The sequence below is a fragment of the Pituophis catenifer genome, unplaced genomic scaffold (genome assembly GCF_029215685.1).
Source record: "Pituophis catenifer annectens isolate HBS135680 unplaced genomic scaffold, rPitCat1.0.hap2 SCAF_1, whole genome shotgun sequence".
NCBI lineage: Eukaryota > Metazoa > Chordata > Lepidosauria > Squamata > Colubridae > Pituophis > Pituophis catenifer.
In genome coordinates this window covers 10,474,030-10,501,262 of record NW_027256881.1, presented here as the reverse complement: position 1 = coordinate 10,501,262, position 27,233 = coordinate 10,474,030, and the positions used below count along the sequence as shown (strand labels likewise).

The following is a 27,233-nucleotide window of genomic DNA, read 5'->3' as shown; positions in this document are numbered from 1 at the left end:
CTTCCTCCTCCCTTTCTTTCTTTCTTTCCTTCCTTCCTTCTTTCTTTCTTTCCTTGTTTCTTTCCTTCTCTTTCTTCCTTCCTTCCTTTCTTCTCTCTCTCTCTTCTCTGTCTCTGTCTGTCTCTGTCTCTTTCCTTCCTTCCTTCCTTCTACTCCCTCCTTCCCTTTCTTTCTTTCTTTCTTTCTTTCCTTCCTTCCTTCCTTCCTTCCTTCCTTCCTTCCTTCCTTCCTTCCTTCCTTCCTTCCTCTTTCCTTCCTTGCTTCCTTCCTTGCTTCCTTTCTTCACTCTCTCTCTCTTCTCTGTCTCTCTCTCTCCTTCCTCCCTCCATCCATCCATCCATCCATCCATCCCCTTTCTATCCTATATATTTTGGAACTGATAGCTTTTGAATCAGAAGCAGGCTTCTTTGGTTTCATAAATTATATGCAAGCATGGTACTAAGGAAGTATTTGCTGTTCCAAAAAAAGGACCTGGATGTTCAGGATGTTATCAAATTCACCTTTGTTTTTGACTTCAGTAAATCCTGCAAATTCTGTGCAACTGATATATAGATAAGGTGAATTCAGTCCCCATGAATATTCTCTCCAGTTTTCCTTCACTGCAGTGGGTTTAATTCTTGACTTTGCCCTCTTGTATATCTGATTTCCAGAAAAATGAAGTAGTAGTAGTAGTAGTAGTAGTAGTAGTAGTAGTAGTAGTAGTGATGATGATGATGATGATGATGATGATGATGATGATGATGATGATTGGAGCCCTTGGAGCAATACCCAAAGGGCTACCCCGCTATTTAGAAATTCTAAATTTGCCGGACTTGAACATTTTGACTCTACAAAAAACCACCTTACTCGGAACAGCTTACATCCTCCGACGATACCTTAACAGTTCCTAGGTCCTTGGTTAGGACTTGAGCTGCTGAGCTATTAACCAGCCTCAAAAGCTGTGAATCTCACCAAAGATTAACTAATCATCATCATCATCATCATCATCATCATCATCATCATCATCATCCAGTGTAGGTGGTCCCAGTGGTACTTGGCACACTGGGTGCTGTGCCTAAAGACCTTAAGCACTTAAAAACAATTGGCACTGACAAGATCACCGTTGGTCAGCTGCAGAAGGCCACCTTACTGGGATCTGCTCGCATAATCCGCCGATACATCACACAGTCCTAAACGCTTGGGAGGTGTTCGACTAGTGATTTGGGATGCGAAATCCAGCATGGTCATCTCGTTTGCTGTGTATACTGTCATTTTTGTATATATAACAACAACAACAACAACAACAACAACAACAATAAAAATCCTATACATAGTTTAAACCTCAGTAACTAATATTAGATTCCAATAAAAGGAAATATAAAATCACAAAACCACATCTCTCTTATTTTGGCCATTTTATGTGGGGGAATTCACTGGAGAAAACAATTATGTTTGGAAGAATTAGTGGTAAAAGGAAACCAGGCTGCCAAAAAAAAAAAAAAAACAATGGATGGACACCATCAAAAATGATACCAGCCAGAGCATAGAAAAACTCAAGAGAAGTAGTGCAAAATCAGAAGATGTGGAAAGACTGGTCCATAGAATTGCCAAGAGTCAGATACAACTCAATGGATAACATCATCCTCAGAAGGGAATATATGTAGCTCAGGGATTAACTATGAAGTCCTTGGTACTCTTTGAGTTTGGTTGTTTGCTTAAAGACATTTAATTACCCAACTAGATAACAGCATCAGTGTTACTGGATGTGGAACTTCCTCCCTGTTTATATATATTAGCTTGGCCTGTCTGTGTTTCTGGGGTTTTTCTTCTTGGTAGTTCCTTGATTAGGGTATTGTTTTCTACCTGGATTTGTCTGGTGTTAACCCTATTTTATCTGGGTGTTGTTTGCTGGAGATAATGTGTTCTGGACTTTTTGTTGCCTTCTTAGCATTTTTACTATCTCTTTTCAATGGTGTATAAATGTGAACTACTGATGACTGATTTATCTCTATGGGATATCTCTTTAAGCAGAGGTGGGTTTCAGCAGGTTCTGACCAGTTCTGGAGAACTGGTAGTGGAAATTTTGAGTAGTTCGGAGAACCAGTAAACACCACCTCTGACTGGTCCCACCCCCATCTATTTTCTGCCTCCTGAGTCCCAGCTGATTGGGAGGAAATGGGGATTTTGCAGTAACCTTCCCCTGGAGTGGGGAGGGAATGGAGATTTTACAGTATCCTTCCCCTGCCACGCCCATCAAGCCATGCCCACCAAGTCATGCCATGCCCACCAAGCCACACCCACAGAACCAGTAATAAAAATTTTTGAAGCCCACCACTGTCTTTAAGTCAACTCAGAAAGCTCAGGCTGCCCAAGGGGCTGCTGATACAGTTCTACAGAGGAATTATTCAGTCTGTCATCTGTACCTCTATAAGTGTCTGGTTTGGCACTGCAACCAATCAAGGCAAACACAAACTTCAACGGATAATTAGAAATTCATGGGAAAAAAATTGCTACCACTCTACCTTCCATTGAGGTCCTGTATACTGCACAAGTCAAAAAGAGGACTGTGAAAATATCTACAGACTCCTCGCATTCTGGACATAAACCATTTCCACTGCTACCCTCAAAATGATGCTACAGGGCACTGCATATCAGAACAAGTAGACAAAACAAGGACAGTTTTTTCCCCCATACCATCACTCTGCTAAACAACTAATTTCTACAACACTGTCAAACTATCTAAAAAGGCAGTATTATCATTATTCTCATCTTTCCTATTACCTATCTCCTTATCTTATGACTATAACTTTGTTGCTTATTGCTATTGTTGTATGTACATTGAGACGCACCAGAAACAAATTTCTTGTGTGTCTAATCACACTTGGCCAATAAATAATTCTATTTATCTTCTGTCTATCTCTTTACATCTATTACGGTTGATTTATCGCTATGATTTAACTCTATGTGTCTCTTGATTCATTATCTCTATGTGTCTATTGAACAGCTTTTTCTCATAAAGGAATTAAAGCTCCCATGTGCATATGTAATTAATTTTGGATAGTGCCTTGAGTCTTCTAACTTTTTTTTTTAAAAAAATCATTTCTAAAAAGTAGATTCCCAAAACTATTCAACAGGGATGTTGAATTTCATGTCACCATACCCTAAGCTTGAGTCCTTCATATCTAGAGGTGGGATTCACTTACCTTCCCTACCGGTTCGCAAATGTGAGCACATGTTCCATCTTCCATGCATGCTCGGCCTTCCACACATAGTCTTTGCTAGTGTGCATGCCTTCTGAGCGTGTGCACGCCCTCCAAAATGTGACGAAATAGGACGACATTACATCTGGGCAGGTGGATGGGGCCTACCGGAGTCGCCGCTACCGATTTGCCCGAACCGGACAGAACCGGCTGAATCCCACCACTGTTCATATCTTAGTTTTCAAGTTTGTAAGACTTAACTAATTATTTGAAAGAATAAATAAAAACAGAACCCTATGTTCCTCCCTACCAACAGTTTAGTCAATCCTTACCATCCAATTCTTCCACTGAGATGTTGGCCAACTGTTCACTGTCGCTTCCTGCTGAGAGGGACCGGTTCAGATAGTTTCCCTTGTACAGCAGCCCAGCCGTGACATGATGGAATGGCATCTTCTCCCTAGTGGTAGAAAGACAGGAAAGGATTCTCACATTCTCATTCATCTCTAGAACCCAAAGCACGGCATATTAGAAATAACAAGTGATGCCAAGTATTAAAATACTTGATATTACACATTATAACAGCCGCCCGTATAGTTTATGCCCAAAATTGGAAAAAAGAAAATATACCAACAGATGAAGAATTGATAAAAAAAATTTTTTTCAATGTGCCCAAATGGATAAATTAACAAAATAACTTAAAAGGAGGATATGGAATATTATATAATTTGGCATAAATAGTATAAGTGGCTGGAGGATAGGAAAAATGAAGAAGAAAAATAGGGGGGAAAGATAGAAAGACTAGAAAGTAAAGAAAGAATTTATTAAAGTATAAAAATCAGAAAATTGGTATGAATGATGAGAAATATCCTGTAATTAAAAATGAAAGGGACTGGAAGGATTTATATTCCTTGCAGACAGCTGGTCATTTGCATCCTTTTAGAGGGTCATTGAAGCACTTGGAGGTTGATCTGTGTCCTCGGGGTCACCTGTAGTCTGCATTTTTTTCCCTCTGGAAATCCATTCCTACTCCCACACCATCCAAAGGGTGTTCATCCCAAATTGTGTAGCTAAAATTCTGTAGAGATTCTCAGTCATCCAGGTCATGGTTGTCCCAAAGGTGCTTTTTCTGGAGGCAGAACGGACTACAGGAAAAAATTGCAGACTACAGGAACCAGGAGCACTAGTCAGGTTGAAGCAGGAGTGAAATGCTCCCGGTTCAGACCGGATCACCCGATCTGGTAGCGATGGCGGCAGGTGGTTCGGAGAACCAGTAGCAAAAATCCCTGGCCACCCCCCCCCATGTCCAGTTGAGCCGCGCGATCATCAGAGCTTTTTAAAAATTATTTTTAAAAGCATTTTTTCTACAACCTCTTCGGCCAAAAAAATGTTTCTAAAGGAAAAAAAAAAGCCTCTGACGATCAGGCAACTCAGCTGGGATCGTCAGAGGCTTTTAAAAGCATTTTTTTACAACCTCTTCAGCCGAAGAGGTTATAGAAAAATGGTTATAAAAGTTAAAAAAAAAAAAGTTGGCCACACCCACTCAGTCACATTAAACCCCCCCCACCAAGCCACGCCCACAGAACCGGTAGTAAGAAATTTTACATTTCACCACTGGATTGAGGACTATCTGTACTTCACAATGTGCCATATTCCTGCACTGATTCACCTGATGAACTTTAGCAAGGAACAAAAAATACATTAAAGGCATTACTTCACAAGCCATCTCCAGCAATCAACTCTTCCAAATGCTTCCCCAATGGTGCCACACACTGCCAGAAAATAAATACTGTCTTTTGAAAAATACTTCACATTTTGAGAAAAAGTACGCAATCAATTTGAAAGAAGGATTTTTTCCCCCAGAAAATACATCAAAAACGAATCAGATGCAGCCATAAGTGTCCAATGATATCAAAATGATGAGAAATTCATTGTAATGTCATTGCATAAATAATTAAGTAATCTCCATCAACTGCACGCTGTCTGATACCGAATACAAAATTTTCATCATTTGCCTGACAGCATTGTGACTCACAATGTCATTTACTTCTCTCCTGCAGCCAGCAGATATCTATAAGTTAATAGAATAATAGAATAACAGAGTTGGAAGGGATCTTGGAGGTCTTCTCATCCAACCCCCTGTTCAAGCAGGAATCCCTATATCATTTCAGACAAATGGATACAAGTCATTCCACTGATTAATTTCCTGACTGCCAGGAAATTTCTCCCTAGTTCCAGGTTGCTTCTCTTCTTGATTAGTTTCCATCCATTCTTTCTTGTCCTACCTTCAGGAGCTTTGGAGAATAGCTTGACTCCTTTTCTTTGTGGCAGCCCCTGAGATATTGGAACACTGCTATCATGTCTCCCCTAGTCCTTCTTTTCATTAAACTAGACATACCCAGTTCCTGCAACTGTTCTTTATATGTTTTCCTAAGTAACCCATGCAAGTTGACCCATTAGTTGTCACGTGAAATCAGCTAAGAGCTAAGAGCAGCTGCTGCTAAGTCAACACAGTTCTAGGCTGCATAAACAGAGGGATAGAATCAAGATCACATGAAATGCTAATACCACTTTATAATGCCTTGGTAAGGCCACACTTGGAATACTGTATTCAGCTTTGGTCGCCACGATGTAAAAATGATGTGGAGACTCTAGAAAGAGTGCAGAGAAGAGCAACGAAGATGATTAGGGGACCAGAGGATAACACATATAAAGAACGGTTGCAGGAATTGGGTATGTCTAGTCTGATGAAAAGAAGGACTAGGGGAGTCAGGATAGCAGCGTTCCAATATCTCAGGGGCTGCCACAAAGAAGAGGCAGTCAAGCTATTTTCCAAAGCACCTGAGGGCAGGACAAGAAGGAATGGGTGGAAACTAATCAAGGAGAGAAGCAACTTAGAACTAAGAAGAAATTTCCTGACAGTTAGAACATTTAATCAGTGGAACAACTTGCCTCCAGAAGTTGTGAATGCTCCAACACTGGAAGTTTTTAAGAAGAGATTGGATAACCATTTGTCTGAAATGGTGTAGGGTTTCCTGCCTAAGCAGGGGGTTGGACTAGAAGATCTCCAAAGTCCCTTCCAACTCTGTTATTCTATTCTGTTCTGTTCTGTTCTGCTCTGCTCTGCTCTGCTCTGCTCCGCTCCGCTCCGCTCCGCTCCACTCCGCTCCACTCCACTCCACTCCATTCCATTCTATTCTACCAATGCTTTGGTAAAATTCTTTCCTTGAGCCTTTTTTGTATTAGGAAGAATGATAGCTTCCAAGATTGCAGAGTGTTTGGGCACAATATGGGTAGAATGGCGGGGGGGGGGGGGGGAGGGAATCCTTAGTAACTGGACATCAGGAGGAGAAATACTTAGCCTAACACTTAACTGCTAACCATGTTAATGTTTTACCAATAGAAGATATTATTTGCCGTTCAGGGTTTAATGGTGGGGTCAACAACAGCTTAACTGAGGAACTACCAAGAACACTCCCACCAATACTGGTTCATAAACCAAGAGCGAACCCCACTTCCTTCTAGCACTGATGACGTTACCTAGTTGGGTAATGAAACATCTGAAAGGAAACAAGCTTGAAGAACACCAATGTCTCACATCCAAAGTCATGCTCTATGAATGAATAATAATTGAATAATAATGAATCTTATAATTGGGGTTTTTAAATTTTGTTTTCTGGGCCAAATTATTTAATTGTATTTTAATGATTTTTTAACATTTGTATTATATGTATTTTATCTTTTGGCTGTTCACCGCCCTGAGTCCTTCGGGAGTAGGGCGGTATATAAATTCAATCAATCAATCAATCAATCAATCAATGACCGGAAACAAAGTAGGCTGATTGGATTTTGCTCGTTTTTCAAAACCTGAAATCAAATGCATCCTCTTTGAAACAGGAGGGCTCCAGTTTGGTAGGCAAGGAACGTAAAAGAAAACTTAGAAGCTTGTTATTATATATGCGGACAGTGGAAAGAATCTTATATGCACAAGATGGAAAGAGCCATTAATTCCCACAATGGAAGAGTAGATGATAAAAGTGATAAGAGAGCCAGTGGAGATGGCAAAACTAACTTCTTTTAACTAAAGAGAAGAATTCATCTAGTTTGGTTTCTACTCAGAAACCACTTCTGGACTTTTTGCTTGAAACTGAAAAAAAAATGAAACGTCGGTTTTAGGTTTGGATGATTTGGATGATTTTTGTTATTACGGAAATGGTTTGAAATGTTGCAAAACGCTGAGCAAGGTTGTAATTTTGGTGTTTTACTGGAGTGAAAAAAGTAAAAAATTACCTCTTTCTTCTCTCCAATTGCACTTTTTCTTTCTCTTACTTTTCTAACTTTTGGAGGGTTTTTTCTGTATTTTTATTTTATAACAAAACTCAATAAAAGAATTATATACAAAAGAAATAGGAGGGCTCCTTAAGCCCTTTTAACCCCGTCTAAATTTATTTAAAGGCACCACGGTGCATGAAATTGCCTGGAAGTGTCTTTCCAGCAGCTACATAAATTCATCTTTCAGCTTTAAAATGCTATTAAATTTGAGGCTGTTTATATATATATATATATATATATATATATATATATATATATATATATATATATATATATATATATGTATATATATATATATATATATATTTTCCCCCATTTCTGTATTACAAAACCGCAGTGGCTGTGCCCACATCAGGCCCACTCCTAACTACCCCGCTGCTGCCAATGAAGCCATTTTGTGTCACAATTCATCAAAACTGAACTTCCCAAGTGCCAATGTATGAATTAAAGAGGGCATCACAGGTGAGGCTCCATTAATGGTTTGCCAATTCTAAATTGCTGGCTAGAGTTAATGATGACAGTGGCCGTTGTGCTTAAAAACTTAATTTAATTAACATGAGTTGGAACTGGATATTAAACACTTATGGCTTAAATTAAAACACAGCTCAGAGCTCACACCCTCAGCTGATTGCTTCTTCTTTGGCATCTTTGATCTATTTGGTGACAATATTTTCAGTCTTCAGGGGCTTTTATTACTTCAAAAATATCCTGAGCCCGTAGAAGTATGCCTAAATAAAACACACTTTATTTCTTAGCAAACAGAAATGGAATCTACCTTTTAAGCTTGTAACAGTATAGACTAGGGCAAGAGTGTCAAACTCAATTTCATTGAGGGCCACATCAAAGTTGTGTTTGACCTCAGGGGGCCGGGGTGGGCGTGGCCGGGGGTGAGCTTGGCCAGCTCACCACCACTTACTGAGGCTCCGCTTTCAGTCATGATGGAGGCTCTGTTTTTGGCCACAACTGTTCTGCCCCAGCTCCGGATTTCCGAGGACATTGACACACACCAACGGTCCTTATCAAATTTATTAAGTAGCAAGAATAAACAAAACCGGCAAAGGTTGGCAACCAGCCCAGAAAACAAGATATGATAAACCAAAATACTCTGATAATAATACGAGTTGTTTCCAGCAAGAATGCACTAGCTGCGTGCGACTTAAATAGACTAAGGGAGTGGCCAATTATCCTCAAGCCCTACTCTCGAGTAGACCTCCTCCTCCTGAGTAGCCACTCCTGCCTTTTGGCAGCCCTGTGTGCTCGAGCATTGAGGAGAGGCTCCTCCACTTCGCTCTCTCCACTGGAAGGAACCTCTGGAGGTTCTGAAGGCCCTGGCTGAGTCTCTGCCTCTGGCACCACATCCTCTTCAGCCTCCTCGCTGTCTGACGTGAGCGCTGGCTGTGCAGGCTGCTGGCGCGACACCACACCAGCCTCCTCTTCATCGGGATCAGCCACGATCTGCACAGGCCACTGGCGGGCCACAACAACAACAGCCTCCTGCAGCAGTGGTGGGTTTCAAAATTTTTTACTACCGGTTCTGTGGGTGTGGCTTGGTGGGCATGACATGGCATGGTGGGCATGGCTTGGTGGATGTGGCAGGGGAAGGATACTGTAAAATCTCCATTCTCACCCCACTCCAGGGGAAGGTTATTGCAAAATCCCCTTTCCTCCCAATCAGCTGGGACTTGGGAGGCAGAGAATAGATAGGGGCGGGGCCAGTCAGAATTTTTACTACTGGTTCTCCGAACTACTCAAAATTTCCACTACCAGTTCTCCAGAACTGGTCAGAACCTGCTGAAACCCATCTCTGTCCTGCAGCCCTCTGCCAGCAAAAATGGAGTTTGGGGAGGCCACGTGTGGCCCGTCTGGGCTTTGATTTCAGTTGCGACGGGCTCCCCAGGGTTTGTTTTCACTGGCAAAGGGCTGCAGGAGGCTGTTGTGGCCAAAAATGGAGCCTGGGAGACCTCCCAAGCTCCGTTTTCATTGGTAGAGGCACCATGGGCCGGTCCTTCGCTGTTTCCAGGGTGGCCCCATGGGCCAGATCTAAGTACCCCCGTGGGCTGGATCCAGCCCACGGTTCTTGAGTTTGACACCCCTGGACTAGGGTGTAACCCGGATGTACTTTGAAGAGTCCGTATTGTTCTAAGCTTAGCAATCTTTTTCCGTATCTTTTTAAGAATCAAAGAAAAGTACAAAACTGAAATGTCCCCCCATTGAAGTAAAGCTGAGAGAGCTACCTGCTTTATTCTAAACACTAGTTTAGGCATACACAGATACTCTTTTCAACTGGAACGAAGTGACTAGCCAAATCAAGCAGGCCGATTCAAGCTGTCAGAGTAGAGCAATTCTTTTGAGGCACTGCCTCAAATTAATAAAGGAGAATATTTGTAGCTTGGGGTGGAAATGAGGGGTCCTTGGCACCTCTCTGAGATTGAGTGTTTTCTTGGTGCCTCTCTGAGCTGAGATTGTTTTCTTGATGTTACCTAGGTTGGGTAAAAAAGTAAAACAATGTCTGCAAGAAAACAACCAAGTTCAGAGAGCACCAAGGATTCCTCACTGCCTCAAACTGGATTGGTCCAATTCAAGACAGTGAATCAGAATAGAGTACAGTAGCTGTACATAGGCTGTTATGACTTTAGCTTAGCTCAGAAAACTAAGGAGCATTGGACTTCATTAGGAATTGGATGGAGGACCACCAGAAATCCCACAGCAGTTGACCAGAGTGGGAGGATGGATGGATGGATGGATGGATGGATGGATGGATGGATGGATGGATGGATACATACATACATACATACATACATACATACATACATACATACATACATACTATTGCCTATGTTCGGAATGACTGTCTGCCTGCCCATCCATCCATCTATCCATCCATCTAGCTATCTTATCCATGGATCCTCTACCAGAGGCCTGGGAGTTTGAGGGTTCTGCACAGTATCTTAGCCATTCAAAGCACTGCACTCTTCTGGACAGGAAGCTCTGATGTTGTTCCTGGGATTTTCCAAAGCACCTGTAAGCAGGACAAGAAATGAATGGAAACTAATCAAGAAGGAACCTGAAACTAAGGAGAAACTTCCTAACAGCGAGGACAATTAACCAGTGGAACAGCTTGCCTTCAGAAGTTGTGAGTGCTCCATCATTGGAGGTTTTAAGAAGAGACTGGACAGCCACTTGTCTCAAATGGTATAGGGTCTCCTGCTTGTGCAAGGGGTTGGACTAGAAGACCTCCAAGATCCCTTCCAGCTCTGTTCTGATTGACATCTGTTAAAGCCCTTCTCAGGAGTCACTGCCCCAAGTGGTCTTCCACCACCGCAACCACTTTGGCCTTTTCTCTCCACATGTTCTCTAGTTTCTCCTCCAAGCTCTGGTACTCCTCCAGCTTCTCATACTCCTTCTTCCAAACGTCGCTGGCACTTGGCACCGCTACATCTATCACAATCACTGTCTTCTGGTCCTTGTCTACTACCACAATGTCTGGTTGATTGGCCAGTACCTGCCTGTCTGTCTAAGTCTGGAAGTCCCATGAGATCTTAGTTTTCTTATTCTCCACAATCTTTTGTAGATCTCCCATCTAGACTTAAGAGGATGTTTCTGCACACAATGCCAGCTGGCACCGTTCAGTGTGTGCTGTTCCTGCCTGCATTTTTACACCCTGCCGGTAACAGTAAACCACTTCTGACATTGTTGTCAAAGAAAACTGCATGGACAGATTCATGTACCTATCAGGTATTGAGTTCAACTCAAAAGGAACTTTAACTTTGAATGAATCTTTACGTAATTCTGTACACTATTGAACTGCTCCCATTTTAAAACTCAGAAAATTGTCTTACTTGATTTGGACATCTGATCCAGCTAGCTTAGTACATACAGTATGGCTTCCGAATGAAGGCGAATATACATGTTCCAGGGTAATGTTGCAGGATCCAATCTGGGTTGGTCACTGGGACCAGAGGTTTAGTCTTCCAAGCTTTCAGACTCGCGCTGGAGCCCATCCTCAGGAACCATTTCTCTCACCATATTCTGGTAGAGAAAATTTCTCTGATGATGGGTGTCATGCCCTCATCGAAGCCTGAATCTGCAGGGGAAGACGAGCTGTAACTGGAGCCGACAGAGATCGAGTGGGAAGCTTCATTGGCTTCAGAGGAAAATGGGGAGGAACAGACCCAGTCAAGCCATGGCCTTTCAGGATTGGGACGGTTTGTAGACAGGGAGAAACAGGGGCAGGATGACTCAGAGAGACTAAGCAGTGAACATGACAGACAGAGCTCAGACAATAAGTAGGGACCACCCCCTCCTGATCCTCGAGCATGGAGAGGGGAGAGAAGGCGAGAACAGCACAGATTGACTCGGTTACTTGGGAGTAGAGCACCCCACCGCTCTTCACAAGGCACACCTGTGGACTGAGACATTGTAGGAAGGGGCATTTGTTGGGAACAAACGCTGAATTCTTGGAGTGTTGAGTGCTGATGTTTGAACTTTCCTGGATTCCTTGCATTCCTTCTGAATTTCTGGATACTTGCTCCTTTGCTTCCTGAACTCCTCGACTTGCCCTGCTAGATTTCTTGCTTTGCAGCCATGGTGCTCACGGCGTTAGGCTGGACTATTTACAGCCAAAGGCTGCTTGAGGTGTGTGTGTGTGTGTGTTTGTATGTGTGATCACTTTACTCTGGGACTTGCAAGAAATGTGGGAGTGTTTGGGGAAATTTGGAGCAATAAATGGTAGTTTGAACTGCCAGCTTCCTCAAACTCTTTCTTTCTGAGGAGCTCATCAATTCCATCCAATCATAACTTCTCCAGCCCTTCCCTTCTACTTGACTCATTTTCCTTTGCTGTGGTCCTCATTCAGAGCAGACCCACACACTTGGCATGTTACTTTTAAGAAACTGCCGTCTGAATGATGCTGTTTAGATTCCCATCATTACAATGCCAGGCACAAAATAAACAGGGAATGGAGATAGTCAAGCTTCAGCACTCACAATCAGCAGTAAATTGTGATATAGATCAATCAAGACTTGCCCCAAAGCTGTGGCTTCTTGTGATTTGTTGCAACGGTGTAACTCAGTAAATTTTTATGTTCGGGATTTAATGATGTTGGTGGGGAGGAAGGAGGAAAGCTCCGTTTCAAATCTCCTTTTCGACAGCCATGTATTTTTCTTGACAATGAGCACCATTAGCTCTTCGTTCAGGTTGCCAAGAGAAAAAAAAAGGTTCTAGTTTTGTGCTATTTTATAAAAAATAAGGAAAGGATGCTGCAGAGAATAATCCCATTTCTGGAGAAGAAACTATTGTCATCTAGATCAGGGGTGTCAAACTTGATTTCATTGAAGGCTGCATCAGGGTTGTGTTTGACCTTGGAGGGGCAGGCGGGCGTGGCCGGGGGGGGGGCATGGCCAGGTTGATGTCACTCATGTCTGGGGCGCCTATGGTGGCCCAAGTGCTTGCCAGTCAAAATGGGCTCCCAAGCTCCGTTTTTGCCTGCAACAGCCTCCTGCAACCCTCTGCAGTGAAAATGGAGCTCAGGAGGGTTGCGTGAAGCCCTCCCGAGCTCCATTTTCAGTGGCAGAGGCACTGCAGGCCGGTCCTTTGCTGTTTCCAGAGCAGCCCCGTGAGCCAGATCCAAGCAGCCCGCAGGCTGGATCCGGCCTTGAGTTTGACACCCCTGATCTAGACTATTATTCATAAAGCCTCTTTGGATTTCAGCCCTGAGCATCCTAACTGCACCACTGACCGGCTTGACTGCTTTTGAGGTTAAGCTATCACTTGGGAGAAGACTGCCATCTCATTAAGGAACATATAGGTTTGCACAAGCAAATACTTCTGCACTAGGTTGAGTGGTGAACAAGCAGAAGGCAGTTAGCAGCTTTTCAGTGGTTTTATGACTTAGGCTATAAATCAGGTAACTCGACAGATAACCCTGGGACTCAGAGACCATAAATTAGGCAAGAAAAAAAAATCTGCAGAAGGAACAAATAAAACTTGCATAAAGTTCATACAGTGGTGGGATTCAACCGGTTCGCACCACTTTGACTAAACCAGTTGTTAAATTGCTGACTGGACCCACCCCTCCCCGCCCCTTCCAGAAGTCCCCACACACCCCATTTTGGCTCCCAGGTAAGTGCAGGGAGGCCTACTAGGTCCAAAACGGAGTGTGGGAGGTGTGGCACAGCCCCCCCACCACCCATTTTTGCTCCCAGGGGGCTGCAAGAGGCCTACTAGGCCCAAAATGGGGTGCGGTGGGGCGGCGGCCCCCACGGCCTGCTTTTACTCCCAGAGGGGTGCAGGAGGCCAAGTGCTGCCTGTCACCCGCCCCTGGCCATGCCCACCCAGCCGGTCATTAGGGCAGAGAATTGGTTGTTAAATTATTTGAATCCCACCACTGAATTCATCGCTGTTGCTTGAATAGGCTGCGAAGGAGAAACCCATTACAGTCCAACTATCTAGAGTTGACTATAGTATGTATAGTATAATAGACTATAATCTCCAAACCAGGGCTAGTAAGCCAAAGATTTCTTTGTAGGGCATGGAACCAGGAGAAACCAAGAATGAGAGGTTCAAGAAATATAGATCTTGAAACGGAAGATTGTTTCCAGCAAGGCGAGAGAGCTGGGCAAGCTGACACCTTTCTCTCTAGACTTGCTGATTGCCACTGTTCCCAGCACTGCTGTTCTTCCCTTTTTAAAAATGACTTTTAGAAATAGTCTGTATTTTGCTTCATTTGAAAAACAGAAATTGACCCTCTTTAAAACAGGGATGTGTTTATAGAAAAATGTGGTTTCTGTGTACGTAGGCATGTCTGCACATGTGTGAATGAATATACGTAGGACAGTATTAAGTCAATATTATATAATTCTTCCATGTCTAGATCAAACTTTAAACTGTCAGAATGAAGCTGCCTTCTTGGCTTTGTCGTTGGCCAAAATAAGTTCATGTTTTTGGTAGTAGCCAACATACCAGCAGATGAGCTGGGCTCTGTGTCTCTCCACTTTCACATAGCATGTTGTTATCCCCTAAAAGTCTCCACTTGAGATATTGGTTTTACATTTAGGCTCTCCAAATATCAATCTATTCTGGGTCCTCCAAGTAGTATGTCAGATCCTTCAGCCATATCCTCCTTCAATGTTATTCTTTGCTCGATGCTCTCTTTCCAGAATAGGATAGGATAGGATAGGATAGAACAGAACAGAATAGAATAGAATAGCAGTGTTGGAAGGGACTTTGGAGGTCTTCTAGTCCAACCCCATGCTCAGACAGGAAACCCTACACCAGTTCAAGAGATTGGACAATCTCTTCTTAAAAACTTCCAGTGTTGGAGCATTCACAACTTCTGGAGGCAAATTGTTCCACTAGTTAATTGTTCTAACTATCAGGAAATTTCTCCTTAGTTCTAGGTTGCTTCTCTCCTTGATTAGTTTCCACCCATTGCTTCAAGAAGGTCCTACCCTCAGGTGCTTTGGAGAATAGCTTGGCTCCCTCTTCTTTGTGGCAGCCCCTGAGATATTGGAACACTGCTATCATGTCTCCCCGGGTCCTTCTTTTCATTAAACTAGACATACCCAGTTCCTGCAACTTTTCTTCATATGTTTTAGCCTCCAGGTCCCTAATCATCTTTGTTGCTCTTCTCTGCACTCTTTCTAGAGTCTCAACTTCTTTTTTACATCATGGCGACCAAAACTGAATGCAAGTGTGGCCTTACCAAGGCATTATAAAGGGGTATTGACACTTTACGTGATCTTGATTCTATCCCTTTGTTTATGCAGCCTAGAACTGTGTTGGCTTTTTTGGCAGCTGCTGCACACTGCTGGCTCATATTTAAATGGTTGTCCAGTAGGACTCCAAGATCCCTCTCACAGTGCATTTTGTTTTTTTTACCTAAATGTAGAACCTTACTTTTTTCACCATTGAATTTCATTCAATTCACCTTTTAATTTGATTTTGTTCTTGTGTACCCTCAAGAATATTTGTTCTTGCCATAAATATTACGTAATCATGATGTGCAACGGGATCATAATATGTCTGGTTTTTTTTCATCTTGCCATCTCTACCCTTTTTTTTCTCTAGTTTTTTTCTTGTTTTTTTTTTAATTTTTTTAGTAATTTGTAAAGCACTTAAGAGTTGATGGAAATCAGGTAACAAAACTTAATACACTGTCGTTATGTTGATCAAACAATCAGTCATATGTTTAGACTGGATTTGGCATTTTTATCTACCTATTGAGTCCTTCCCAAGCACCTACGATAGGCAGATGTTCTTTGATGATGTTAAAGGTTCTGTCGAAAGATGTAAGTTATTATTATGTTTCATTGCACACTGAGCCAGATGTTGTTTGATGGTGTTAAAGACACTGTTGCAGGTTGTTATTATTATTTATTACATAATATAATCCTGGCTGGCTTTTCTTCAGAAAACTGAATTATCCTCCTATAATCCTTTTAAGCAAAGTTCTTGTTTCTAACATTTTTCCTAAAATGAATATTTCATCTTGGTTTATGTACTTTTAAAAATTGTGTTACAATTTTTCTCCAAATGCCTTGTATAAATAGTTTAAAAAATTTAATCTGGGAGAACTCAAACATGGTCAAACTTCAAGGAAGATTTAAAAATTGGCAGTCGCTGTGTTCATCTATAAACTCTGAAGGAACAGAATAGTAACAGCATCGACTCTCTTGATGTTACAGAAGACTCCTGAGAATACCATGGACCACAAATGGATCATGGAACTGATCAACCCAAAGTTCTCACTTGAGGCGCAAATAACCAGGTTCAAATGATCACACTTTGGAAACATTAGGAGAGGACTTAGTCCTCTGGAGGCCAATTATAATGCTGGGAAAGGTAGGAAGGAAAGAGTAGAAGATGATAAGGTACATTGTTGTAAAGACCTGAAGTGGGTACAGAACACCCTGGAGAAGATCTTCTTTGTGGTCACTTGATGATACATTGTTGTTGTTGTTGTTAGTTGCAAAGTGGTGTCCAACCCATCACAACCCCATGGACAATGTTCCTCCAGGCCTTCCTCTCCTCTACCATCCTCTGGAGTCCATTTAAGCTCACGCCTACTGCTTCAGTGACTCCATCCAGCTACCTCATTCTCTGTTGTCCCCTTCTTTTTTTGCCCTCAATTGTTCCCAGCATTAGGCTCTTCTCCAGCGAATCTTTCCTTCTCATTAGGTGGCCAAAGTATTTGAGTTTCATCTTCAGGATCTGGCCTTCTAAAGAGCAGTCAGGGTTGATCTCCTCTAGGACTGACCGGTTTGATTGCCTTGCAATCCAAGGGACTCACAGGAGTCTTCTCCAGCACCATAGTTCAAAGACCTCAATTCTTTGGCGCTCAGCCTTTCTTATGGTCCAACTTTCACAGCCATACATTGCAACTGGGAAAACCACAGCCTTGACTATATGCACTTTTGTTGCAAAAAATTAAAATCTTGGGTGTTTTCCTGCGTCATGTTAAATAAGTTAGTTAAAATGTTTAAAATTCTGGTTAAAATCCTAGCTTAAAATCTTCCAAAAATCCTTACAGAGCACTCTGCAAGGTCCTTTAAAACTGTTGTGGCTCCGACCCCCGAGCCCGTCTTATCGGAGGAAGAAGGCTCCGAAAGGGAAGGAGAGGAGTTGGCCGGGCCTCCCTCTCCAGGACCCTCCTCTCTGGCAATGCCTCAGGTGTCTTCCGACGGAGAAGAGATTGGCCAGGAGCCAGGTATCCCGGCGCAGGCGCAGTCGGATAGTGACGGGGATGGATCCACGCCAGCGTCGGAGAGATAAGCGCATGCAACAGAAGAGGAGGCGTGCCAGAGATTAGGCTGAGTCACTGGACCACACCCCACAGGGTATAAAAGGGAGCGTGGTGGCCAGTCAAGCCTTGTGACGAACAAAGCTGAAAGCTTCCACGCCATTCTGCATTGCCGGACTTTTGCTATAGGCTTTGCTGGATTATATTTGGATTTAATTTACTCTGTAATTATTGAATATTTTACTTTGATGTACCAAAAGCGGAGAGAAGTTATCTCTTCCCTTCTTGAGTAATAAACTCTTGGCAGGCAGCCACTAGGTTGCTGCCAAGTTCCATTATCATAAGGAAAAGGATTTTGTCAGCTGGTTTGGTTTTTAACTCTTGGACGTCTGTTAGTGTGTGTGTGTGGGACGGGACAGAACAAAAATCTTAGCTAAAATCCTACCAGTACCTTAAAAGTTTTTCTTTCTAGCAATGTTTCGACAGGCTCACAACCCTTTCATCTTCAGGCTCTTGTTTAGTTTAGAAGCTATGGGTGTGTTGCGAGGTCGGAGCTGTCGCTTTTCTATGTTTGCTGCTGCTGACGTATGTTGGTTAGCCTGTAACTCTGTGTTGTGATTGGAGGACAGCAGTTTTTCTTCCTGCTTCCTCATCCTGGCTGTTTGGCTACGTGTTACAGGCCCAGCTTTCTCAGGTTCTCTATTATTATCTGTCTGCTGTAGAGGGGAAAGGATTCTGGTAGGCATCCCAGCTCCCTTGATTGTTAGTTGAGATCTCAGCCTGTCTTCTGGCTCGATCCTCTCTCTCTCCCTATTGCTAGCCACCCTCTGCAAAGAGGGAAGAATTCTGGCAGGCCTTACAACACCACTGGTTGCTTGTTGGAATCTCCTGCCTCTCTTCTTATGTTAACACTCGAGTTTCTCTCAGTGCAGGTCCCCAAATACTTGATAACCTAGAGGCGTCATCTTGTCTGTTCATATTCTGTGGCCTCTTTTCAATTTCGATGGCCTCCCTGATTATTCTTTTGTTGAGATGTTCCTCTTTCGCCACTGTTCTGGTTTTATTAAAATCAATATTGTGTCCCATGGCCTTCATGTGTTGTACCAAAGAAGAAGTTTGCTCTTCTTTCCTCACTGCATTTTTATGTTCTTCTAAACGTATACCTATTTGTCTATTTGTCTGTCCAATATAAAATGACTGACAGGAGGCACATGGCACTTCGTATATCCCCTGATTTTCCAACTCAATTTTATCCTTAGGGTTTCTCACCATCATCGATATTTTTCTATCTGTACGGAACACTGTTTTTATTTTTTGTTTCCGTAATATCTTACTAATTTTGTCGGTGGTCCCTTTTATATAGGGCAGGATTGCAGTTCCCACATTCTGTTCTTCTTCTTGGGTTTTGCTCTGTCCTACTGTCCCTTGCTGGATTATAGTTCTAATTCTATTTTCGTGGAACCCGTTTTCTATTAATACTTCTGTGAGGGTCTTAAACTCTGTTTGTACATGTGCCTCATCTGCTAGACGTTTAGTTCTAGTGATTAAAGTTTTTGCCACTGAACCTTGGTAGTACAGGGGTTTAAGGCACCCTGTTATTAAGCTGGTTATTAAGACCAGCTGCCTGCAATTACTGCAGGGTTCGAATCTCGCCAAGGCTCAAGGTTGACTCAGCCTTCCATCCTTTCTAAGGTAGGTGAAATGAGGACCCAGTTTGTGGGGGCAATAAGCTGACTTTGTATAAATATACAAAAGGATGAAGGCTATTGCTGAGCACTTTGTAAGCCGCCCTGAGTCTTCGGAGAAGGGCGGCATATAAATCAAAATTAAAAAAAAAACTTATTTGTGAGGGATGATGGTGTGAGTGTGCATTCAGGTAACGATTTGTATGTGTCTTCTTTTGATAAACACTGTGTCCTAGGGTGCCATCAGTTCTCTTATATATTAGTACATCTAAGAATGGGAGTTGATTTTACTTCTCCATTTCCATAGTGAACTTTATCTTCGGGTGCATGTTATTCAAGTGTGCTAGTCTATATATACATAATCACCATCAAATTGTGTACACGGAGACATACAAAAAAAATACGAAGAAAGCAAGGAACTTCTGAGAAAATGACCACAGAATGTATTATAGGAACAGAAGAACAATTAGAGTGGAGATTTCAAGGCGGATTTCAGCCAACACCAACAGTGACACTCGGTTGTGTTGCTTCCCCCACACACTCTTTTCATCAGAACAGACTGACAATTAAAACAATTACCAAAGGGTCACATTTCAAAGAGATATCCTACTGATGAACAACAGAAGCTTGTAAGATGCTCATCTCCTATTTGAATGTTGCAGATGGAGAGATGGGGGAAAAAATTGTGACAAGATGTCAGGTCAGTGCATTTCGTGGTGAGGAAAAAGGAATGTAGGCTGCCGCAGGGCAAAAAGAAACACTGTCGCTTTTAAGGAATTATTCAGACATATATGCTTTCTCAGCCTAGAAACGTCAGCCCAGAATATAAAGCAGGTGGACCAAGAATTTTAGTGCTGGGGGGGGTTTGTTTTTGTTTTAAAATCCATCTACTGAAGCCACATAAGGACAAGAAAGAATTAAACTCAAATATCTCCCATACAACATGATTGTCTTCTCCTACAGAATTAGGTTTGTTCTATTTAGCCCCTGGGTTTGTGCCATTAGACCCCACTAATGTTGGTGTTGGACACTATACTGTCTTCTATTCAACCTTTCAGCCACCAGCATCGAGTAGAAAACATTGGCCTCACTTTGATTTGTCTTCACCCATCATCTTTGCTGTGACACTTGACAGAATTCTGATAGATGGGTGGGTAGGTGAATGGATGGATGGGTGGAGAGGGAGAGGGAGGGAAAGAGAGAAAGAGAAATATGATAGATGAATGGATGGATGGATGGATGGATGGATGGATGGATGGATGGATAGGCAAATGAATGGACAGGTAGATGATAGATAGATAGATAGATAGATAGATAGATAGATAGATAGATAGATAGTTAGATAGATAGATAGATAGATGGATAGGCAAATGAATGCACAGGTAGATGATAGATAGATAGATAGATAGATAGATAGATAGATAGATAGATAGATGATAGATGGGTGGATAGGCAAATGGATGGACAGGTAGATGTTAGACAGATAGATTAGCTAAAGAGATGGATGGATGGATGGACAGACGGACGGACAGACGGACAGACAGACAGACAGACAGACAGATGGGCAAATGGATGGAAAGATTGGAGTCCAGACAGCTTAAAGTTGCTACACTTGAGAAACATTGATCTTCTAGAGCAGAGGTGTCAAAATCAAGGCCTGCAGGCCGGATCTGGCCCATGGGATGGTTAGATCTGCCTGCAGGGCTGCCTGGAAACAGCAAAGGACCGGTCTGTGGTGCCTCTGCCAGCAAAAACGGTGCTCAGGAGGGCCGCGCACGTTCTTGCCAGACTCCGTTTTCAGCCATGACAGCCTCCTGCAGCCGTTTGCCAGTGAAAACAGAGCTCGGGAGCCCATTTTCACTGGCAGAGGCTCAGGCCACCACAGGCGCCTCGACACAAGTGACATCAAGCTGGCTGTGCACATCCTGGTGCCGCCCCCCCCAACCCCACCCCACCCCCCCTGAGGTCAAACACAACCCTGATGTGGCCCTCAATAAAATCGAGTTTGACACCCCTGGTTCTAGAGGATGGCAGTAAGGATGATCTAGATCAGGGGTTCCCAAGTATGGCAACTTTAAGACATGTGGACTTCAACTCCCAGAATTTCCATACATCTTAAAATTGCTAAGTTTGGGAACCCTTGATCTAGGAACTAGATGCTATAGGGTATACTATGAAGGAATAAGTTATGTTTGGCTATGAGAAAAGAAAAATTAAGACAGTTCTGCCAGGAGAGAAATCTGAACAGTTATTACGGCAAAGATGGCAATTATCTACCTCCTATTCTTTCAAGGGCAAGGAACAGAAAGTTAGATTCCATCTGAATGCTAGGAAAGACTTCTTAGGAGGTAAAAACAATCCAACAATGAAATTACTATGTAGAGAGGAATAAGTTCCCCTTGATAGATATGTTCAAACAGAGACCAATCAACCATCTGTCAGGGACACAATTTAAATTCCAGAATTGGACATATTTGCCTACATAGTACCTTCCACGTTCGTGATGCTATAATCAAGCAAATAATTTAAGGGCCAGAAATATTCTTTAATGAACATGCAGAATACGTTCATTATACTGTTTTCATTTAAATCATTTAATTTTAATCTTTTTTCTCCCACAACGTTAATTTTCCCTCTCCCCTTTCTGAATTGCTCCATGCTTTTGGAACTGAGCAAAACTTTCCAAAACACAGTATGCAACTAGCTCAGATTGCAACCTATGGATTGAAAATTAATGATAATTATTGAGTGCTTGATTTGGCTGCCATGAATGGAACATGAGTATGAACAACTAATGTCAGGATTTCTCTTTAATGTCCTTATGGACTAGTTGCCAGTTGACAGATAAAGTTCACAAAGCTCAAGATATATTAATTATTCCAGCAAGACGGAAACTACTATGGGAAGCCGCCATCACCCCTCCAACAAGAATGACATATTTTGAGGAATATTTTAAAAAGCCAGGATAAAATATTTCCCCTAAAAGAGAAATAAAAAATCTTAAGGGAGACTGAAACTCAGAGCCCCAGCTCCTTGCCCCCAAGCAGATACTGAGCTGGGATAGCTTTAGAAATGCAGAAATGCAGCAAAGTCTGAACAAAGATTAGCCCTCACCAGTGGTGGGTTTCAAATTTTTTTACTATCGGTTCTGTGGGTGTGGCTTGGTGGGCGTGGCATGGCTTGATGGGCATGGCTTGGTGGGCGCGGCTTGGTGGGCGTCGCAGGGGAAGGGTACTGTAAAATCTCCATTCCCACCCCACTCTGGGGGAAGGATACTGCAAAATCCCCATTTCCTCCTAATCAGCTGGGACTTGGGAGGCAGAGAATAAATGGGGGCAGGGCCAGTCAGAATTTTTACTACCAGTTCTCTGAACTACTCAAAATTTCCACTACCGGTTCTCCAGAACTGGTCAGAACCTGCTGAAACCCACCTTTGGCCCTCACCCAAGAGCCAAAAGTCAGAATAGGAATTATTGCATCCCCCTCAGAAACTTCAACCAAACCTAGCTCAGACAAACATCTAGGATTTGTCCTTTGCCTATAGAGCCAGCTATGACCCCTAAATAACCCCTATATGGCACCATAGAAATCTGACAACAGCCAATAGAACACATGTTCTTGCACAGGAACAGGAAGTTCAAGTGCAAAGCCCAAGAGAAGGTATAACCCGCCCCCCAACTCTCAACTCCATGTGTCAGCTGCCCAGAAACATCCATGTGCTTCTACGTCATCATTAAACCCTCCTTCCAATCAGCCTCCAGCCTCCATTTTGTCTCCAGTGCCTTTCTCCTGGCTTGGAACTGAACCAGATGGATATTTCCTCCAACATTACTAAACACTATTTGATAAAATCCAAAATATTCTATATTAGTATTAAGATTATTGAACTCTTCCTAAAGTGATTTAAATTACTCAGTAAAAACAAAAAAGATTGTCACCTTTCCCCCCCAAATACCTGGTATTTTTACCCAGAAAAAAAATGAAAATTCTCTTTCATACGCTTTAAAGTGAAACTATTCCATTTCACTAAAATCATTGCGCAGATAGCAGTCATAAATGTTATGTTTTTTGCTTACTTGCGTATGAAAAAAAAGATGCTAATCAAACATTTTATTTTTTACCTCAGTGACTTACACGACACTTCTTTTGCTAATTTTAAAGTGCAAAAAGAAATCCACCACGGGGGGGGAGGAAGGAATAGAAAGGCTTGCTTAAATTTCTGATTAAAACTTCCCTTTGCTTTTTTTTTTTTTGACAACAAATGGTTAAAGCAAAAATTTTTCAATAGATTTCCTGTCTCATAGATCATCCTCTGCTATGCATAACCTGCTTCCATAGTAACAAAAGGTGAATTCTGTTTGAACGAAGATCTGCTACATGGTGTTTTAAGCTGCTTCAACTTAGTGCCCTCCAGGTGTGCCACATATTCTAAACCAGAATCTTACAGGAATTGAAGTCCAACATATCTAGAGTGTATCAGGCTGCAGAAGGCAGTTGTAATGTTTTTTTTTCCTTCCCCCCCCTCCACCTCTCTCTAATCCTAAGAACTATCCCCTAATCCAGTGATGGCTAACCTTTTTGCTGTCGCGTGCCAAAAAATTGGGGAGCGTGGGGGGATGATGTGAACGTGTGCCCACACCCATAATTCAATGCTCCCCCCTGCGCATGTGCACGTGACACCCCCCCATGCGCGACCCCCACTTTTGGCACGCGATGGCACGGTGGGACCGGAAGGCCCATTTTTCGCCCTCCCCAGGCTCCAGAGGCTTTCTTGGAGCCTGGGAGGGTGAAAACAGCCTCCCCCCCCCACCCGGGAGGCCCTCCAGAGGCCGGAAACAGCCTGTGTTCTGACTTCCTGTGGGCCCGGAAGGCCCGAAAATCAGCTAGCACACGTACTGGAGGTGAGCTAGAGCAACGCTCACGTGCCCACCGATATGGCTCTGTGTGCCACCTGTGGCACGCGTGCTATAGGTTCGCCATCACGGCCCTAATCCTTCTGGCCAAGAATGTTTCCTATTGTTGGAAAAAATATCCATTTGGTTCAGTTCCAAGCCTGAGAGAAAGACACTGGAAATATGGAGGCTGATTGGAAAGATGGTTTAATGATGAAGCAGAACCACCAAGCACATGGTTCTGGGCAGCTGAGCACCTGGAGTTGAGAGAGAGAGCTATTTATACCCTCTCTTGGGCTTTGTACTTGAAATTCCTGTTCCTGTGCAAGAACATGTATTCTATTGACTGTTGTAGGGGTCATAGCTAACTTTGTAGGTTGTCTGAGTCTCAGGTTTGGTGAAGTTTCCTGGGTGATTGTCTCCAACAATTGTGCCATGTGGTGAGCTCTGCTGCTAGATGGGTTAATCCTATTATGTCCCGGAGGGTCATGTCTTAATCCCATCAACCTGGAACTGGTGATCTTTCATCTTGTAGATAGGCTGGCCCAGTCTTTCTTAATGGGCACCAAATATCTGCTGGGGGCAGGGAGCTGCTCTCTGTCTTTAAAACATGTTTCTTCTTTTATCATCCAGGGAAATATAATATTCTGCCTTTTTAATATTTCTCAAAATATTTCATTCTTCTAGGACAGGGGTGGGTGCTAGCTTTCTACACTATCATTTTGTTCAATGCTTCTAGTCTAAGGTGACCAGACGTCCCGCTTTTGGCGGGACAGTCCCGCTTTTGAGCAATTTGTCCCGCGTCCCGCGGCGTTTCAAAAAAGTCCCGATTTTTCTTGAGCCCCAGCTGATGGCTAGAAGAAAAAAAAACTGTTTAAACTCTTGCCCCGGGCTTCAAAGGGCCGCCCTACAGGCAATCAGTGTAAAGCAGTTTTTTTTTCCCCTAGCTAAGCTTCAGAAACGAAACCGAAACCGAAACCAGGGTCTTTGGTGCAGCGTGACAAAATGAGGCAGAGAGAGATTTATTTTTATTTTTATTTTTCCTCCCCAAAAAAGGTAGGTGAAAAACTGCAAACAATGGGAAATTTAGGAGGAGACTTCAAGATTTTAAAACACAAAGGAAAAAAAGCTGTATTTAACTAGGGAATTGTAATAATTGAGATACTATTAATTGTATATTGTGTTGAAAGCAGAAATGGTTAAGTTGTGTTTCGGAGGAATATATGGGAGAAATTATTTGGTTTATTATTATTGGTAAATATAATTAATTGATTTGTAAGAAATTGGATTGCATGGAAATAATTGGAATATTCATGTTCATATTGATTAATATACAAAAAAGATAGTTTTATAACTAATTGATTTATATTAAAATGTTGAATTTGTATTAAACAACTGTATTACATAATTACATAATTAAACAATGTGAGGATGGATATAAAAATAGATGATAATGGGAAGGGGTATAATATAGAATAGAAGGGAAAAATTGAATTTGATTAAGATTAGAGATGAGGATGAAGGGTAATATTGTTTTTTTAAAAAAATAGATGAGGAATAAATATGGCAAAAAGGAAATATAGAAATTGTAAATTTAATTGAAATGACTAAACGCTGTTTAAATTTGTGAACCAGCCAAATATTCTGTTCAAAGAAAATACATTGTATGTTTGTATGTGTGTTTCTAATTATTGCTATTTATTCATATTTGTTCTCTTTTATTATTTAAAGTTTAACAATTCATTCTTTATCTTAATATCTTTATATTTGCTTGGGGTTGGCTTTCTTCCCTTTCATCTTTTTTATTGTACAGCAATCTTTCTCCTCAAACCTACCACCTCTCTCTTTTCTTTCCTTCTTACTTTCTCTTCCCCCCACCCTCTTTTTCTCCTCCCTACTTCCTCTTTCTTTCTCCTTCTCCTCCTCTCTTCCTCCCTCTCTTACCCTCACTCCTACTCTAATTTCCATTCCTTCATCCCTCTCTATTGCTGTAATCCTTTAATGCATATGGACTACTCAGAGGGCTGAAAAAGTTATTTTTGACTGGTCCTCACACTTTTGACCAGTCCTTGAACTTATGACTGTCCTCACATTTTACATTTTTGCCCTATCTTGTCATCATGGTGAAGAGAAGCAGTTGTGAAATGAGTGACATGGTTGTTAAGAATGCTGCATGGGCATAAATGTGAGGATGGTCATAAGTGTGAGGACCAGTCAAAAGTGCGAGGACCTGTCAGAAATGACTTTTTTCAGCTCTCTGGTTAGTCCTTTTGTGCATATGGACTACTCAGAGGGCTGAAAAAGTTATTTTTGACTGGTCCTCGCACTTTTGACCAGTCCTCGAACTTACGACTGTCCTCACATTTTACATTTTTGCCCTATCTTGTCATCATGGTGAAGAGAAGCAGTTGTGAAATGAGTGACGTGGTTGTTAAGAATACTGCACGGGCATAAATGTGAGGATGGTCATAAGTGTGAGGACCAGTCAAAAGTGCGAGGACCTGTCAGAAATGACTTTTTTCAGCCCTCTGGTTAGTCCTTTTGTGCATATGGACTACTCAGAGGGCTGAAAAAGTTATTTTTGACTGGTCCTCGCACTTTTGACCAGTCCTCGAACTTACGACTGTCCTCACATTTTACATTTTTGCCCTATCTTGTCATCATGGTGAAGAGAAGCAGTTGTGAAATGAGTGACATGGTTGTTAAGAATGCTGCACGGGCATAAATGTGAGGATGGTCATAAGTATGAGGACCAGTCAAAAGTGTGAGGACCTGTCAGAAATGACTTTCCAGCCCTCTGAGTAGTCCCTATACACATAGCCATGGCCACCCGGTCACATGACCAGCTAGCCACGCCCACCCAGTCACATGGCCTCCAAGCCATGCCCACACAATAAGCCACGCCCACAATGGTGTCCCTCTTACCAATGTTAAAATCTGTTCACCTTACCCTATACACATAGCCATGGCCACCCGGTCACATGACCAGCTAGCCACGCCCACCCAGTCACATGACCAGCTAGCCACGCCCACAAAATAAGCCACGCCCACAATGTCCCTCTTTACCAATGTTAAAATCTGGTCACCTTATTCTAGTCCTGAACAAAGAATGGCAACCACAGAAATATTTTATCATTATTCCCAAAGCATTCACTGTTGTGCTGTCATTGAACACAGAGATTTTTGTTTAACTACCAAGACTAACAGGCCCAGAGAGATGTCTTCTCCTCCACACTCGTTCATCTAATTGTCTCTTTTATTTAAAGCCACCTGAGCTACCGGCCAACTTCACCTCTGAAATCAATACAGAAGGTGAGCCAATTCTGTAATATCCATAGACTCCTTCTGTGAAATCTCCTATATCTTCATTAACGGTACGCTTGTTCTTCTGTTGCCTGATGCTCTGGTG

General features: G+C 42.4%; 1 protein-coding gene across 2 annotated transcripts in view; it reads right to left on the bottom strand.

Moving 5' to 3' along the window:
- CALN1 (calneuron 1) overlaps nucleotides 1-27,233 on the bottom strand; it is a 307,225-nt gene that overhangs the window by 190,680 nt on the left and 89,312 nt on the right. Inside the window, exon 2 of one of the 2 annotated variants that reach the window (XM_070945568.1) lies at nucleotides 3,512-3,632. In XM_070945568.1, coding sequence (XP_070801669.1) covers nucleotides 3,512-3,632 — 121 coding nt within the window. Of the gene's footprint in view, nucleotides 1-3,511; nucleotides 3,633-27,233 lie in introns of those variants that run through there. The other variant, XM_070945577.1, reaches the window with a different exon arrangement.